We start from the raw sequence: 13,354 nt of genomic DNA on the forward strand, positions 1-13,354 counted from the left end.
AGAGAGAGAGAGAGAGAGAGCGTGTGTGTGTACCTGTGAGTGAAGCCTGTGAAGTGCAAGGACTCTCAAACGCCGCCTCGGGTCCTCTGCTGGGACTTTGTCATCCTTATCGGGACTTTCTGCTGGGATACAAAGGTGAGAAGAGAAAGTATCATCATTACGAGTATCACAACCCGTACGACTACGACTACGACTACGACTACTTATCACCACTACCACCACCGCTGCTGCTGCTGCTGCTGCTGCTGCTGCTAATTCCGTACATGTAGTATTATGCTAACAGAGAACATACTAGTTAGTACTCGTATGCATGCGCGTATGCACGACTACGAACGACCATGTACGGATGCGGAGCAATTCGTAATGATTCCTGTGCTGACGGGAGTCTCAGGGGAAGAAAAGAAAGATAAGATAATAACCCAAAGGAAAAAAAAAAAAAAAAAGTCGACGGCACCGACATCCATCAACATAGACGGTCGCTTCAAAGTTCGAAGTCTGAGGTGGAGGGGGGGACTGGGGAGGGAGGGGTGGCCTTGGACCTGGGGGCCTAGGGCCATCGGATCTCCCTGGTCAGATACTCAAACCCCATGTTGCGTGTCCTGCGTGTCAGTTTCACCTACCATCATCACCATGGACGGATTCAACTGTAGGAAACGTGCGGAGGAGGGGGGGACCAAGAGGAAGAAGAAGAAGAGTCGGCATTCGCTTCGTTGGACCACGAGTACAGGGTCAGTTCAGATTGTGTTGCCGTCACGACATGCCATGCCCATACGAGTACAACCCGTGTCCGGTGGTCCAATTCCGGTCTACCAACGTGCAGAAAGCCAGGTGGACTCTTTTGATGAGACTCTCTCGCTCTCTCTCTCGCTCGCCCGTCCTCGGCTGTTACTAAGAATTCCAACAAGAGTGAGAGAGAGAGAGAGAGAGAAACGCTGTGATGGATGACCAACGATGACGACTTGCGACGAGCAATGGGGTCCTGAATTATATACATGCAACAGTCCTGAGTATTTTATTGTCAATATTGCTCCCGCTCTTCCCCATCGAACCCAAGCCATTTCTGGTATGGAGACGCCTGGGCCTTCATCTGCTGTGTGCGGTACAGTTGTGGCTAATAAACCGGGAACAGTCATGGTACAAGACAGAGTACGACGAGAATACGACGACGTACGACGACGTACGAGTACGACTCGGGCGTACTCGAGAGAGTACGGGGGGGGGGGGGGGGGTGGCCATGGCCCCCATGCCTGTCTGCTTAGGTGGTGCAGAGTACATATGAGTACCTCTCCCGTGCATTACCACGACGCCCTGTGCGAGTACATGATGAGTACCTGCGCGATGATACTCGCGCCTAATCCATACGGGACACGAATACCAAGAGTACGTGCAGCTACTCTCCACAGTCGCTTCGCCTACCTCGGATATTGTACACGTAAAGTACCAGTTGGCCACCGACAAATAATAAGACGCTGCGCTCCCCACACCTACAAGGTGCGGTGCCCCTCCTACCGAGCGATCCAACAACTTCTCCCTCCGTCACAGCCAGCGGACGGAAAGCAAAACCCGGACAACCAACCTTGCATCACCTCGACTGGAACTGTCCCGACCGCGGTAGAATCTCTCTCTCTCCCTCTCCCTCTCGACATCTCCTTCTCGAATACACACACACACACACTCCCTCTCTCTCTCACATTGTCCATCGCCTGGTGCGTTTGACGACGAAGGAACGGAGACCGGCGTTGACCTTCTACCCCCGACTCGAGGAAGAATAGATTCCGAAACACCGTCTCGAGCCCGTTCGACGACGAGCCCAGATAGACTCAACTGCTGTGGCTCCTCTACCGCCCCTCGCCCCCCCTCCGCCCGCCGCCGACCGCATTCGGTATCCCTCGAACTAAAAGATAACAAAAGTTCCCCTCCCCCGCCGTTCCCCGTCGACGATACACGCCTCACGCCATACAGAGGATTGGTGGTGGTGAGAGAACGTCCGGGGCTCGTTTCTGGCCCTTGATCAGGTTATGTTGGCTTTCACGGTCGCGCAATGCACCGTGCGCCACCAACGACAGCAACCATGTCGACGATGCAAGGCTTGACGTGGTCCGATGACCAGGCCCTGCCTCCCGTCGAGGGAGGACTTGACGATATCACAATGACGACCGCACAGGTACAGGCCGCCGCCGCCATACCTATGTCCGACGCTCCGTGGATCCCCGGACCACCACATCCGATGCAGCAACAGCATCTTCCTCTCCCTCTCCCTCTCCCTCTCCCCCCTCCTCCTCCTACCACTACTACCATCAACACCACTCATATGCAGGGTATCCAGGGCAACACCAGCGGACAGATGTCGCCCGTGAGCCCTCTAGAGACCCCCGTGGACGGCTCCGTGGCCCCGACCATGGCCAACTCGACCTCGTCGTCCTGCGAGGAGTCGTGGGGCAACATTGACCAGGACGATGCCGACAATGATATTCGCTGGGAGCAGAGTTCGGATGACGGCCTGGCCGTCACCAAGCTAGAGCCCACAGAGGACGACGTCGACTTTGACGATCTCAAATCAGCCCCCACCGCACCTACAACCCCCATCGAACCATTACCCACCGTCAACGGTCAGCAGCAGCAGCAGCAGCAGCAGCACCAGCAGCAGCAGCAACAGCAGCAGCAGCAGACCAAGCAGAAGCGACCTAGGGGCCGTCCAAGGAAGCATCCCCTCACCCCCACCGTCAATGCCAACAAGGTCACCAAGGGTCGGTCAAAGACGGGATGCATCACCTGCAGGAAGCGCAAGAAGAAGTGCGACGAGGCCAAGCCACGGTGTAAGTCACGTCACCACCCCCCTCTTCACGGGATACACGCCAAGTTCACGTGCCTTCATATGAGGGTGACGGGGCGGTGAGAAGGAGGGAAGCTCTCTGTATTGACATTTCTGGAATGCAGGCATGAACTGTGAAAAGAATGCCGTCGTCTGCGAGGGCTACCATGAGAAGCAGATATGGAAGAGCGGCAAGGAAAGGGCTCAGGATGGTAAGCCAACAGCCCACACTTTCCTCGAGAGGACGGCAGATGAGTAAGGGGGGGAGGTTACTGACACACCGGCCAGATCGCCTGAGAGTAGAGACGGTCACCAGCATAAGCCTACCTCCCCTCTTCCACGGGGTAGAGACGGTCGAAGACCAGATCTTCTGGAAGCACTACGTCAACAACTTTAGCAACGTGCTCACCGTCGAGGGAGAGGCCAAGAACGCCTTCAAGGACATCATCCTGCACCTGGCTAACCAGCACCAGGGACTGATGCACTCGATCCTGTCGGTCAGCAGCAGGCACATCGACTTCGACGCGCCGTACGGCGTCAAGGTCCTGCAGGAGAACCCGACGACGAACCGCCAGGCCCTGGAGGAGAGGTCGGCGCACCACCACGACGAGGCCATGAAGCGCTTCTACGAGGACAACGCCAACTCGGTCGACAAGACGGACCCGCTCTACCAGACGGAGGAGTACCAGACGACGCTGTCGGCCAGGTACGGCCAGATCCTGTGCAGGTTCCTCCAGACCCGGGCCGAGGGCAACGCCAGCGGCGAACACCGCCTCCACCTCAAGGCCTACCAGACCCTCATCGACGGCTGCCCGCCGCTGGATCCCACCTTCTTCGCCTTCATCACCGAATTCTTCCAGTACCACATCTACGCCGACGACATGATGTGGCACCCCGACACCAGCGTCGAGCGCCTGACGAACGGCTTCTGGGAGCCGTCGGCGCCCATCCCGACGCCGCGCCTGCTCGGCGTCGCCGACGGCCTCCTGCACTACATGGCCCTCATCACCTGTCTCCGGACGACGATCCGGGAGAACATGCTGGCGTCGAGCGACCCGCCGGTCGACTACGTCATGCTGTTCCGCGCCGCCGAGATCAACAATGCCATACGCGAATGGGTCCCCAACTGGCCTCCGGGCGACGGCCGCAACCGCGTGGGGCTGCTGTACAAGCAGATGATGTTCATATACCTATTCCGCACCGTATATCCGCCCTCGTCCACGCCCCGATCCCGCTCCACCTTTAGCGGCGTCTCGGTCTCGTCCATGACGTCGTCGTCGTCGTCGTCGTCGACGCCGCCGCAACGCAGGGCCTCGATGGCGGCAGGCATCCTGTCGTCGGCCTCGACGCCGACGGGCGGGTTCGGCATCCCGCCACCACGCGGTGGCGTACCCAACTACGTGGTTCCCATGAGCAGTCCCTCGTCGTGCAACCCGTCGAGGAACAACTCGATGCACGAGGGCGACGTACCCCAGCCGCCACCGCCGCCACCGCAGGGTCTAGGCTCGGCATCGGCATCAACATCATCATCATCATCAGCAGTAGCAGCAGCGGCAGCAGCATCGGCAGCAGCATCGGCAACAGCATCGGCAACAGCGGCGGCGGCAGCATTCGGAGTGCCGGGCAGGCTGAACCCTCCGCGCCGCTCCCCGCAGCCCACCAAGCGACGTCCGGCCCTGGACGACCCTCGCCTGGTGAGCGCGCTGGACGAGTCCCTGGGGATACTGGAGTCTTTCAGCCCGTCCGATCCGGCCCAGACGCTCCTCCTCATCCCCTGCATGGTGGTGGGCATAGCCTGCTTCGACCTCGACCGCCGTGAGAGGGTGCGCAAGTCGATCCGGGCCGTGAGGGGCTACACCGGCCTGCGCAACTGCGACCGCGTCCTGGAATTGCTAGAGCAGGTCTGGGCCCTCATGGACGAGGGAGACTGGCTGGCCGTCTGGGATTGGCAGGCCATTGCTAAGAATATAGGTGTTGACGTCCCTTGTGCCTGAAGAATATTTTCAGTCATGGGGGGAGGGGTTTCTTCTTCTCTTACTGTCACATCATAATAACCGCCCATCATATCATCATTCCTCATTCCTATTCACATGTTTGTTGACCCCCCTCCCCCAAATGTCATGTTTGGGTTTTCAGACCCTCTTGGATCCTCCAAAACATACACATACAAAACTCACACAACTCACGAAAAACAATCAAAATATACCCGCGACATGAATTCCGAGGGGTTGTCATGTTTTTTTTTCCCTCTTCTTCTTTTTCTTGTTTTTTTTTCACTTCGAGGATAACGAAAGTTTTTTCTTTTTTTTCCCTCTCTCTCTCTCTCTCTCTCTCTCTCTCTCTCTTCTACTCATTCTTCTTCCTTATTTTCGCATTGGACGTGGATTCATGTTGGGAGGAAAAGGAAAAAAAAATAGGGGGAATATTAGGCCCGGTGGATCTTTTTTTTTTGGATTTGTTTTTTTGAATCTTTTTTTTTTTTTCATTCTTTTTTGTTCTTCTCTTTTCTTCTTTATTCGTCCTTGATTTTTGAGAATACCTTGGCACCAGTGCTTGGTGCACTTGGCACAACAATACAGCATCTACAATGTAGACAGAATGGAGCATAGAGGGTGTTTTTTTTCTTCTTTCTCAACTTGTTCACTTTGTTTATATTCCACATCATTCTTGGTTGATAGCATGCCATCTCCTTGCGTCTTGAGTCTTGGGTCTTTGTGTGATTTTTCCATAAAGACCTATGGAAGCATTACACAGAGTACCCCAAGACCCTGCTATGATTACCAAAGACAAACATGTTTCAATAGACAAAAAAAAACCACCACAGCTACCGGACTCGTGTCACACATTTGACTAGCAAGAACAGCCCGTCTCGAATCGTACACACAAAGCATCATGAGACGTAGAACCAGCGCAGCTGCAAGTACAGAATCGGACAAAGAGAAGAGGGAAAAAGAGAAGGAAGAAATAGTATAAAACTCAAGACGGAACAGAATCATGAAAGTGAAAAAGACAAGGAGAGAGAGAGTAACCACTCTTTACTCTTCTCACCCTCGAAATAGAAATCCCCCCAAGTGATTATTGACTCTCCCTCCCCGGCTACGCGCCTCACCCCTGTCCAGTCTTTGGACATTGTTCTCGGCCGTCCCGCGACCCTGGGTCTGAGATTGAGACTACGAGACGGAACCGGGGCTAGACACGGGAACGGGGCCGCGCGAGGTTGTGTCCACAAAGGAGTCCTGCTGCGTCCCCGGCGAGTATGGCCTCGCCTGGTCGGCAGACACGCCGTCCATCATGCGGGCGTCGCGACGTTCCTGCATCGCTGCCGCCGCCGCCGCCGCCGACATTATGGGCGTGTCGCTGCCGCCGGCGTCGCGGTCACGCTCGCGACGTGTGTCGCTCAGACCAGAGTTGGTCCTCTCCAGACCTCCCCACATCTGCTGTGCGGCCGAGGCAGATCCCAGCGTCGATCGGCGGTGATAGATGGGCCCGGAGACGGTGCTACCGGCGCCCTCGCCGAAACCGACCAGGGAGGCGGAGCCGTCGCTCATGTGGTCGTCGTCGGCGCCGGGACCCATACGGTCCATGTCTTCGTTCATGGCGTCCTGGTCAGCACCGGTGCTGGTGACGGAGCCGGCGTCGCGGTAGTTGGTGTCGGTGCTGAGCACATCCTCGTCGACGTCGCCGGCCGTGGTCCTGTCGTCGTCGACCTCCTCGCCGGTGTGGCTCTCGGTGGCGCTGGCGGTGGCGCTGGCGGTGCCGACGGTGCTCATCTTGGTGACGGCGACGGGCTGGCCGTTGCTGTCGAAGTAGGCGGGCGTCGCGGGGTGCTGAGCACCCGGGTAGTTGGGTGGGAAACCGGTGGATGTGGGCGTCGTCTGGGGCGACAGCGAGGAGACGGCAGCGCCACCTACGCTGCTGGTGGCTGCACCGCCGCCGGGCGGGGTCTGCGGGGGCGCGCGGAGGGTAGAGACTCGTTCGAGCCCGGCGAGTCGGGAGATGCGGTCGGCGCGCTCGGCCTCGAGACTGGTGGTGGAGGGGTTGTGATGGTGACCGCGGTGGTCGAGGCCCGGGGGGCCGGCCTGGGGGAAGTGGCCTCGGTGACCGTCCTTTATGGCCGTCGTGGAGAGGGCGCTCAGCGAGGTGGTGGTGCTCGTCGGGGTGCCCCTGGTCAAGGTGAGCTCACGTCCGAAAGGAGGTTCAAGGGAGAATGCGACATCGGGGCGCGCAGCCAGGACAGAAAACGCACGGCATCTCAGACGGTGTGTCTGGGTTGGACCCTGGAGGGGGGATATTGATGAGGGTGGGGTGTGTTTGCGCCATGGTGGTGGTAGTAGGTCTTTTTTTTTTCTTTCTCTTTCTCTCTCTCTCTCTTTTCGTCTGTCGTTTCTCTCCTCTTTCGTTACTTTCCTTTCGGAAAAGAAGATGGGAGGAGAAAGAACAGGTGTGAGAGAAGACGGAAAGAGGAGATGAAGGAGAGAAAGAGAAGAGCAACTAGACGGCGAGCGACGCAGTGGCGTGATATCACAAGGCGCGCGGCGCAAAGTGAAGAAGAAGAAAAAAGAAGCGGCGTGTGCCTGGGGAAAAGAGAAGCGGGGGTGGCCAAAGCTGAACAGAATGTGTCGTGGGTTATCGAGTATGTCAGTGAGTCCGGCAAAAGTGACAACAATGGTCAGAGTGAAGGATGTAAAAGAGAGGGAAAAAAAAAAAAAAAAAGGGGGAGGGGGGGGAGGATGTGGATGACGGAATGGCGGGAGTCAAGATGATTCTGGCTCTTAGCTGTCTGTACAGGGCAAAAGCAAGGAAAGAAGGGGACTTGGGTGCTCCTTCCCTGTCGCACTCTTTTGGATCGGCAGAACAGCGAGCAGGAAGGAGCGATGCCGATGTACTTACTTGGTGGGCTGGACCTATGACGTCGAGAGCTGAGGCTTAGTCACTGTTACATGGATATGAGGCGACAAGGCCACAAGATGGGAAGGATGGCATGTACAAGCGTCCTACGGAGGATTACGGAGTACGGAGTAATGCTTTGACTCGTAGGTTGTCATGATGCATGCATGTAATCTGTACTCCGTATGGCTTTCCGGAATACCCTGTAGGTGTTCTTGGCAAGCCTGGCGTACCTGAGGCATCTCGTATCCTCCTCCTCTACGTATTCATCTGAACCATCCGATGGCATGGTACATCCTTGATTCCTAGATTCTTCCCTCTAGATCACAGCACTTGCGTACAATGTGTATACTTCGTGCACCCAACACCCAACCTGGAGTACATTACGTACTGCCAGTACCATGTGTGCCAGCTCAGACCGTGTACCGGTACCGCGGACTATCGTCACCCAGCTCGACGAGCTCAGCCTCGGTGAGATCCCTATACTTTTCGACGGCCGACGACGTGCCCTCTTCCCTCTTGGCGTTTTCCCGTCGGTACCAGCACCACATGTACGCGTAGACGACGGAGCCGAAGCCCACCATGCTGAGGGTGACGGCGTGGCCGCGGATGTAGCGGGGGGCATCAGAAGCTGGGCTGTCGGTGCCTGGTCAGTAATCGACTTCTCTCTGTAGAGAGAGGATGAGAGAGAGAGAGGAGAGGACGAGGAGAGAGAGGCGGGGCGGGGGAGGCTCACTATATAAAAGCCGACATGACGCCCGACGCGTTTCCCAGAGTGAGTTGCAATCCGGTGGCCGTGGTACGCTTTCCGTATCGGGGAGAGTTTGTGGGCAGCTTCGGTTCCGAGAGGACGAGTTAGTATTGGACCCTCACATACACATATATACGCCGTAGACTGCATCTCATATCTCAGAGAAGGGACGGGAGAGTAAGGCGAGAGAGAGAGAGAGAGAGAGAGAGAGGACATACCCATGCCAACGGCAGTCCGACGACGACATATAGACCACCAGAAACGAGGAAACAGGCAAAGTAGTGCACCCCGCTAGACACGTCAGCAAGGAGTATCCCGTACCCGACGACGCTGATGGCGCCGAACAGGACGCAGAACAGGCCGCGCTGCTGCGTACGATCCGACAGGAAAGCCGTGGCCATGTAGGCGGCCGCTCCGAGGAAGTAGCAGGGTATGGTGAGAAGCTGAACTTCCGCGGTGGACCAGTCGCCCAAGCCATCGATGATGGTTGGTAGGAATGTCGAGAAGCCTTTTATTATTTTTAGGGGAGAGGTTAGAGTCTGAGAGTCGAGACGGTTAGGGGAGGGGGAGAAAGGAGAGGGAAGAACAAGAGGGAGGAGAACACGAGAGAGGGAGAGAGGGGGAGAGAGAGGGAGAGGGAGAGGGAGAGGGAGAGACGCACCATAGAGCATGGTATCGACACCAAACTGAGCCAGACTGAAAGCCCAGACCTTCCAATCGCCAAAGGCCCTCCCGACATCCTTGGAGGACATCTCGTCGGTGACGGCGTACTCCCTCGTCCTCCTGGCCTCGACGAGGGTCCTGTCCTTCTCGTCGAGGAAGTAGGCCGACTGCGCATCGTTGGGCAGGGCAAAGTAGGAGACGACGCCGAGCAGGACGGACGGCAGGCCTTCGATGATGAGGATCCACCGCCAGCCCTCCATGCCGCTGACGCCGTCCATGTGCCCTATACCGTAGGCCAGCAGGCCTCCGAGCCCGCCGGCCACGGCGGCGCTGACGAAGAGGTAGCCGACGCGCAGGGCGAGCTCGTGCCTGGTGTAGAAGAGCGTGAGGTAGACGTTCAGGCCGGGGAAGAGGCCGGCCTCGACGACGCCCAGGCACAGGCGGGCCGCCAGCAGCCCCCCGTACGACTCGACCAGCCCCGTCAAGGTCGCGATGACGCCCCACGAGACCGCGATGAAGGCGATCCACCGTCGCGGGGTGAGCAGCTTGAGCACCAGGTTCGACGGCACCTCGAACGTCAGGTACGTCACGAACAGGATCGACACCGATACCTGAAACTGGGACGGGGATAGTCCTAGATCCTCTTCTAGTCCGTAGAGACGGGCGTTGCCAATGTTGACGCTTGGTTTGGGTTGGCATCTCTTTTTTTTTTTCTTTTTTTTTTCAGAGTAGGAGAGAGAGGGGTGGAGGGGGGAGGGGGGGGGGAGAGGGAGAGATTCAAAAAGAAGAGAGAGAGAAAAACGAGAACAAAGAAGACATACCGATCAAGAAATGAAAAGAGATATAACGCCATCACCAGAGGAATGATGTGTCCATCCAACTTGCGCAGCAGCTTCTTCTCATCAGCCTGCTTGGCCGATTCAGCCGCATCGGGATTCTCAGCAGACCACATATTCTGACTCCCCATACTGACAAATTCCCTCTCTTCCCTCTTCTTCTCTATTCTCTCTTGGCTTCTCTCCTCTCCTTTTCCTGTTATATGTGATATTTTATAAAGCAGAAGAGAAGAAGAAAGAAGAACCAAGAGACTTTGCCTCGTTTCCGTTGTTTGTTTTGCTGTTCCCTCCCCTCTTCTATGGTGTCGAGTTTTCCTTTTTTTTTTTTTTCTTCCCCTCCCTCCCCACCAAACGACTGAGGTATATGAGACAAATAAGCAAGGGACTCCAAGACTCAGAGTCGGAGACTTTGGACGAGAGAGATGAGAGACCGAACACTCTCCCTCCCTCCCTCCCCCCCCTCAAAAATAAATTGTAAGAAAGGATTTAAAAAAAAGTAAAATAAAAGAGGACTGTACATTGGTAGATACATGAAAAAAGAGAGGAGGAGAGAAACAGAATAAAAGAAGGAGAAGAAGAAATCTTTCCAAACAATGACCTCAGCTCATGTATCTAATCTGCACTCTGTACATTTCTGCGCATCATCCGGCGTCGGCTCTGACTAGAATCTGGACGCTAACTCCGGTATCCCTAACAATGTCACTGGTGCTGGTCATACATGTTATGAATTACTACGAATACAGTATTATCCGTATCATCAAGCAAAAAAAAAAGAAAGAAAGAAGAAGAAAGATTTCAGTGGAAAAGACACGCACATGCACACGCACACACACACACATACACACACACACATACACACACACAAAACTCACCGTGAACCCGGCAAGGACTGAGTGTGACTAGCAAACACATCAAGAGGGGGGGGGGGGGGGTCAACGTTTAGAAAAGGCACCCCATCCGTATCCTCATCAGTGACTCTAGAGAAAACCAGACTCTTGACTGTTCAAGTTGAATTCAATCTTCTATTACCCAGAGGCTTCAATCTACTATTAAGAAGACTTCTCAAACGACCTCTTCTCATATACCGAGACTCTGTACGCCATAGCAGGCAAAGCAGCATCTAAACACCGCCAAACTCTGCCAACACCATATATCAGAATAAATCACCAGAAGAAAAAAGAAAAGAAAAACAGGACACACACATAGGGAAGAAACAAAAAGGCCTTATATGTACACCCGACCTAACATTACATCTTCTGTTTTTTTTTAAAAAGAGAAAAAAAAATCCTGATCTGAATCGAATACATCTCTCTCTCCATGCATAAATCGCTGTGTTGCCACCCCCATCGACCAAGGGCTGGCTGGGCTCGTGTTTTTGAATAACCAAAAGGTCTTTAAATAACAAAAAAAAACATGCAGCTTTTTTTTTTCTGTTTCATCTTTCTTGAACATGTAGACGGGAATGAAAGAGAAATTTCTGAATAAGAGAAAGGAAAAAAAGAGATCATCGGTAATTCTCAGTCGGCATCTCAAACACCGGACCGCTCTGGTGAGACATGGCAGGTTGAGCATCCATCTCGGCGGCGTTGGGGTTCTGCCAGCGGGCGGGACTGGCATCGTTGGGGAGCTCGCTCACACCGGACGAGGGATCCGTGACGGAGACGGCGTGCATCTCCGAGGGGGAGGTGTGTTCGGGGAGGTAATCGGCACCGCCGCTGCCGCTGAGGGCGCTGACCGGACTCTTGCTGTGGTGGGAGGCCCTGGTGGCAAAGGTCGCGCCGTAGGGGTCGGGCTTGGCGTATCCGGCTCGGCCGTCGCCCATGGCAGTGCCGCGGTAGCCCTCTGGCGAGGTGCCGGCTCCCGAGGCGGTCTGCGTCATGGGGGTGTTGTGGCGGGTGGGGAGACCGGCGGCAGCAGCACCGCCGGAGCCGCCGCCGGCACCGACGGGAACCTCCGAGGCACCAATCAGGTCGTCGTGGTCCGGCTTGGGACCGCGGTCACGACGGCGGCGGAGGAAGAAGAAGAGCAGGAGACCGAGGACGACGAGGGCACCGATACCGACACCAATTCCGATGCCGATCTTTCCACCCGTCGACAGACCGGAGCTGCCGTCATCGCCGCCGCCGCTGCTGCTGCTGTCGCTGCTGGTATCCGAATCGGAGCTGGACGTGGCCGTAGCGCTCGTGATGCCCGTCGCCACCGATGTCGACGTGACAGTCAGCGTGCTGGTGACCTTGACCGTGGTACTGGCATTGGCCTGCTCAGTCTCGGTGACCGTCTTGGTCGTCGTGGTCAGGGTGGTGGTGGTGGTGGTGAGGGTGCGGGTGACGCTCGTGACGCCCGAGGACACGTCGCCGTCGCTCGTGACCGTCTCCGTCTCCGTCACGGTGGCGCGCTTGGCCAGCCTCTGGACGTCGTCGGCAGGCGTGGGTTCGAGAATCTGGGCAGTCTCCGTCACGGTGGCGGTAGGAGCGGCGTCGACCTGGGCGGGGGCGGCGGTGCTGGTGGCGACGTCGCCTCCCAGGTCCCTCTTGCTGTTGACCCAGGTGGTGGTCGTCTCGTAGATGGTGCTGGTGGCCGTCTGCTGATCCTCGCTGGTGACGGTGGTGGTGGCAAAGTCGGTCGAGGTCTGGACGATGGTCACCGTCGTCGTCTTGTCAATCGTCTTGGTGCTTAGGCTGGTGCCGCCGTCGCCGCCGACCGTGGTGGTGATGGTGATGGTGTTGTCTTCGTCGTCGTCGTCGTCGCCGCCGCTGCTGGTCGTCGCCGTTGCCTCTTCCGTCGTCGAAGCATCTGATGTGGTGGTGGCGGTCAGGGAGATGGAGATGCCGTCCGTTGTCGACGAAGCGGCCGAGGGAGTCTGCCTCTTGACGAGGTTGCCATCGTAGTCGTGTTCTTCGTCGTATGGCTCAGCGCCGACGAGGGCGCCAAGCAGGGGCAGAAGCACCCAATGCTGACGCATGATGGGTATCTGTAACGAGTCAAGCTCGAGAGGCAGCAATCAGAAAAAGGGGAATGGTTGAATAAGTTGAAATAAAAAAAGGGTGCAATGAAGTAGCAGTAGGGAAAAAAAAAGAAGAAACGGAAAAGGAAATTTTTTGTGGGAAAAAAAAAACGAAAGACTCTAGGTGAGTTTGAGTAGAATGAGAGAAGTATAATGGGAGGGTGTGGTGTGGTAGGAGATGCGATAATAATAACACAGAGAGTAACAAAGAAGAGGAAGAAGGAGGGAGGGAAAGAGGAGAAAGAGGAGAGAGGAGTGAGTGTGTGTGACGGGTGGATGGAGTGAGCGATGAATGGTTGGGTGGAGAGAGACGAAGAGCGGATGAGCGGGCGAGAGAAAGAGAGAGAGAGGACACTGAGAGAGAATTGGAAAAAAAAAAAATTATGAAAACAAAAAAAAAA

At 56.0% G+C, this 13,354-nt stretch overlaps 4 protein-coding genes across 4 annotated transcripts; 1 reads left to right on the forward strand and 3 right to left on the reverse strand.

Moving 5' to 3' along the window:
• Positions 1–2,071: 2,071 nt before the first annotated feature.
• On the forward strand, positions 2,072–4,806 carry GMORB2_1357 (AT hook; the record flags this gene model as incomplete). Its single annotated transcript, XM_035463339.1, has 5 exons — positions 2,072–2,164; positions 2,318–2,816; positions 2,938–3,024; positions 3,101–4,215; positions 4,525–4,806. 5 exons carry the CDS (start codon positions 2,072–2,074, stop codon positions 4,804–4,806), a joined length of 2,076 nt encoding a protein of 691 aa, XP_035324763.1.
• Positions 4,807–5,982: 1,176 nt separating this feature from the next.
• On the reverse strand, positions 5,983–7,063 carry GMORB2_1358 (uncharacterized protein; the record flags this gene model as incomplete). Its single annotated transcript, XM_035463340.1, has 2 exons — positions 5,983–6,976; positions 7,059–7,063. 2 exons carry the CDS (start codon positions 7,061–7,063, stop codon positions 5,983–5,985), a joined length of 999 nt encoding a protein of 332 aa, XP_035324764.1.
• A 1,049-nt stretch (positions 7,064–8,112) lies between these two features.
• Positions 8,113–10,065, reverse strand: GMORB2_1359 (Major Facilitator Superfamily; the record flags this gene model as incomplete). Its single annotated transcript, XM_035463341.1, has 5 exons — positions 8,113–8,335; positions 8,436–8,533; positions 8,669–8,958; positions 9,112–9,794; positions 9,935–10,065. 5 exons carry the CDS (start codon positions 10,063–10,065, stop codon positions 8,113–8,115), a joined length of 1,425 nt encoding a protein of 474 aa, XP_035324765.1.
• A 1,388-nt stretch (positions 10,066–11,453) lies between these two features.
• Positions 11,454–12,911, reverse strand: GMORB2_1360 (uncharacterized protein; the record flags this gene model as incomplete). Its single annotated transcript, XM_035463342.1, has 1 exon — positions 11,454–12,911. The coding sequence occupies one exon, from the start codon at positions 12,909–12,911 to the stop codon at positions 11,454–11,456; it is 1,458 nt and encodes a 485-aa protein (XP_035324766.1).
• Between the last annotated feature and the right edge of the window lie 443 nt (positions 12,912–13,354).

The sequence above is a fragment of the Geosmithia morbida genome (genome assembly GCF_012550715.1).
Source record: "Geosmithia morbida isolate 1262 chromosome Unknown scaffold_1, whole genome shotgun sequence".
NCBI classification, from domain to species: domain Eukaryota; kingdom Fungi; phylum Ascomycota; class Sordariomycetes; order Hypocreales; family Bionectriaceae; genus Geosmithia; species Geosmithia morbida.